At 42.3% G+C, this 4,272-nt stretch overlaps 1 protein-coding gene across 1 annotated transcript; it reads right to left on the bottom strand.

The window, feature by feature from the left end:
- Positions 1 to 348: 348 nt before the first annotated feature.
- On the bottom strand, positions 349 to 2,913 carry LOC106590162 (transcriptional regulator Myc). The gene is made up of 3 exons (XM_014180829.2): positions 2,655 to 2,913; positions 1,619 to 2,273; positions 349 to 1,282 (listed from the first exon to the last, which is right to left on the bottom strand). The coding sequence occupies exons 2-3, from the start codon at positions 2,259 to 2,261 to the stop codon at positions 714 to 716; spliced, it is 1,212 nt and encodes a 403-aa protein (XP_014036304.1). The 5' UTR covers positions 2,262 to 2,273; positions 2,655 to 2,913; the 3' UTR covers positions 349 to 713.
- Positions 2,914 to 4,272: the final 1,359 nt, after the last annotated feature.

Below are 4,272 nucleotides of genomic sequence, written 5' to 3'. Positions count from 1 at the left end.
TTCACTCTAAATGTATTTTACCCGTGACCCTTATTAAAATGTCAGTTGGTTTTGCTAGTCACCTCTGGATAGAAATAGTTTATATTTGTCAAATTCCTGACATGTAAATGTGTAGGCGAATAAAGGCGATTCCATTGGTCTTTTATAAATTAAGACTTCAAAGAGAATACATTGGTGCAACCTGTGTCCCTTTTAACAGTTTTTGGACACGCTTTCCCATGAGTGAAATATATTTGTTAACCGTTACCGTCTGCACCTTATAATAGGTTCATCTGTTTATGCTGTCAGAGTGTTAATGCAAACAGAGCTCATTCAAGTGTCTCCATAAGTAAAACAGACTGAGGCATGTTCAAAAAGAAATGCATTTATATTTCAAATGAACCTAGGAACATAATATGGAAAACCATACAGTGAAAACAAGTGTCAGAACTTCCAGACAATTGAGATCCAAAAATACATTTCAAGAAATATTCAGTAATTATATACAAAACATAAAAATTCATATTTTAGATCAGGCATGCAACATGTGTAGCCCTGTTTTTTTTTATTTTATTAATAAAAATAAACTTTAAATATTTTACTGCCCATAACTTCAATTGAGGCAGTTTAACATTGAAATCAGACAGAGCCCCCCCCAAAAACATACTTTCGCATTTCAATATCAACTATACACACCAAGTCTTAACTTGCATAAAAATGTGGAGCCCAATAAGTCAATGCCGCTTTGAGCTCAAACATGAGTTCTGCAGTTGTGCCAGCTTCTGTTTCAAATGTTCACTTTTCCTCCTTAGTTGCTCTTTGAGGTTGACTAGTCTCTGCTCATCTGTCTGCATGCTGTAAATGCACTCTGTAGCCTTCTTGAGGATGACCACTTTGGCTGCCTTCTCATTGTTGGCCACATCGGGAATCTCGTCCCGTAGAGCGAAAAAGCTCAGCTTGAGCTCGTTCCTCCGCTGGCGCTCCAGTACATTATGAGTCCTTCTTTTGTCGTAGTCCTCCGTGTCCGACGTCCGGGGACTTGAGCATTTGCGGTTGCTGCTGATCTGCTTGAGGACCCGGCTGCTGCTGCTCTCCAGCCTCAGCCTTTTGACAGCTGGCTGCTCGTGCCGTGTGGAGGGGTGGGCAGCGTAGTTGTGCTGGTGGGTGGAGACATGGCACCTCTTCAGCACAAGGGGACTGTGATGTCTGGTCTCTGACGTGCTGGGGTCGCACCGCTTCACCGCTTGCCTCTTCTCCACAGTCACGACATCTATCTCCTCCTCGTCATCTTCCTCCTCATCTTCTGCAATGATAATAAATAAAACTATTCAGCATTTACATTATTTTTGAGGAGAAAGAGTAACCACAAATCAGCCACATACAACATCATGCCCTAGTCAGAAAAATCACTGCATTCCACCCCACCCCCTTTTCCACATCAGCTGATTTCTCAACATTGCAGCCTGGAACCCTCCCCCTCAACACAGACTAGTCTGTAGGCATATTCGGCAGCATCATAAATCAGAGTTAACATACGCAACGAGAATGCATTTTGCTCAAATAAAAACCGCCATTACACAAAACGGTCAAGTCATAAATCCCAAAGAGCAAGAAATTATAACACTGTTATTCATCTTACCGGAGTCACTACCACTGCTGCTGCTGCTACCACTGTTGGGTGGGGTGTCCAATGCCAAATCCGTGGGTGGTGCCACCTTACTTGGTTTGGGAGTCTCAGTTATTGGGTAGGGGAAGACCACTGAGGGATCAATGCATTCTGACACGGAAGTGTTCGGATCCTGCAAGTAGTTTGCGTTCAACCGAGTAGGACACTCTGCGATGTCGCCAACAGCTGAATCTTTCCTAGCAGCGTGGAGCGAAGCGAGTCTTTCAGACACCACTTTCTCCAACTTGGCTGTAGCAGAGAAGCCGCTCCACATACAGTCCTGAATTATGATTGACTTGAGGAAGGTTTGGGAGTAGTCGGCATCGCAGATGAAACTCTGGTTTACAACGTCGTCCCCGAGAAACTCGGTCACCATTTCTAGTTGGTCAGCAGTCGATGGGAAAATACTAGACAGTGATGGTCGGCTCGGGGAGAGAGGAGGAGTGGGGAGCAACTCAAATTTCTTCCAGATGTCCTCGCTTGGAGCCGGTGGCTGAAGCTGTCCTGGCTGCTGGTGATAGAAATCCTCATCTTCGTTGTCAACATAAAAATATGGCTGGATAGAATCATAGTCGTAGTCGTAGTTTTTACTCGCCAAACTTGAATTCAGCGGCATGGTGGCTCTTTTCTGAGTGAAAAAGATGGTTGAGGTAAATTAGTTGGTTAAAAAAAAATATAATGCATCAATTTGCATGCAAATTGATATTGGTGCATGCACATAAAATGCCACAGTTCATAAAAGCCCTGTCAGATAGCTAGCAAGCATGCAAAACCAAACAGTAGCAGCTGATACAAGTACTAAGTACTTAGTCGGTGTGTGGTGCCCAGGACATTTAAACCGAGCAGACATCGCAAAAATACAGAGGCTAGTAAAGTGCATTTATTATAAGACATCTGCAAACATAACATCTCAAAGTTCACAAAATCTTTACCCGATAGATACCAAGCAAGTCTACTCAGCCAACGGTCATCTACACGGAGAATGCAATGTCATCAACACCTTCCTTACCTTAATTTCGAAAACAAAGTGGAGAGTACTTCACTCCGAGATGTCGAAGTCGAAAACGCGAAAAATGCAGCTTGTAAGAAGTATTCCAACCAGACAGTTACGTTAATCCCTGCCAGCGTGTGTGGCAGTGAGATGTTGTTTTCCTAGTAAAATGATTGCTGGCTGAGAAGCATGCATAAAGCGCTCAGGGCTTGGTCCGCGATGTAGAAAGATGCGTCGCCTATCAATTGCTGCATGAGAATCACAGCTGAGTATTCCGCGGGGTTCAATAAAAAGGTTGTTGTGCTCTACATTCGACGTATCCCTCCGCCACCATTTTCCCGCCAAACACCCGTTTGCGTTTTTAAGTAAATAACGAAGAGTCCCGTATTGAATCTATCGTCGATAATTATCGCTACGATCTTCAATATGTGTTCGAATTCACATCATTCAGTCATCGGAATTTATTTCAGGAGATCCTCATTCAACTGGAACTATTTGTTGCGGAAGGAGAATTAAGTGGGAGGAGTTTAAAAACGTGCATTATTCCACAGTGCATTATACACAAAAATCAGAAGTAGATGAGAAGTAAAAGAGTGCCTATTGGAAATTGCATACATGCGTAAAAGTAGAAATTGTACTTCTAAATCTGATGCGAGAATGAGAAGATGCACGACCAGTTCACGTGCACAACACTTCAAAGCCTGTCATCAAATACATCAAAATAAATGTTTCAAACAGGGGTTTCAGTAGGCCTACATGTTTCCCCCTGTTAATTCACAAAAGTAAGTGTGACTATAGAGGGGATGAACTGTTTTGCCTGTGGTGTATTCATTACCTTTTGCAACAAAACCGTTTACAGTTTAAGAAGCAAACAGAAGGAAATGGGAATGGACCTACCTGAATTTGTCAAATATGAACTATTTTTCGTTGCAAAACGTTTTCCAAGACTAAACGTTTTGCAACATAATCGACATAATGGATACACCCTTAATTGACAAGACATGCAACACACAGCAAGAAGGCATGTATGTTTAGGTAGGCTACCGCTGCAGGTGAACCCAGTTGATAATTTCTGATATGTGTTGGGAATGAGCTTTGCCTTTGGCCACACCAAGGTTAATATAATCAGTAGTGAGGAGATAAGATGTTGCCTTCTAACAGGCCAGTTATAAATGTACTGCTAAGTTTCATTTAAAAAAATGTGCACTGACACAAATTGGCTAATAAGTATATTGAAGGAGAAGAACGACATTGGAATGTCCTCAATGAAAACAGGCGGTTGTTCGATTGACATGGCACTGTAGCCTACATCTTCTCCATGCAGCTTCGCTACTGCCATGCTGCGGTCAAACAGACATGTGGTAGTGATTGCGCTAGATATGAGAATGGTTCCGTTTGATAGAACGCACCAATGGTGCGTACTGTGATAAATAAATTGTACGGTTGTAGAGCACCCCCTGGCATCTAAAATTCGACAGTGCAACATCAGAGCAGGTGGTGTTTTAGATTTTATTTGATGAATATAGAGACAAATGGTCTTAAAACACGATTTAAAAAAGGTGTTTATGATGAAAATCGATAAACAATGCATGGAAGATAGGGTCTATCTAATAAATGCAGGTGGAGTCAGGGCCAG

Source organism: Salmo salar, chromosome ssa29, assembly GCF_905237065.1.
Source record: "Salmo salar chromosome ssa29, Ssal_v3.1, whole genome shotgun sequence".
NCBI classification, from domain to species: Eukaryota; Metazoa; Chordata; class Actinopteri; order Salmoniformes; family Salmonidae; genus Salmo; species Salmo salar.
This window is presented reverse-complemented; position numbering and strand designations above follow the sequence as displayed.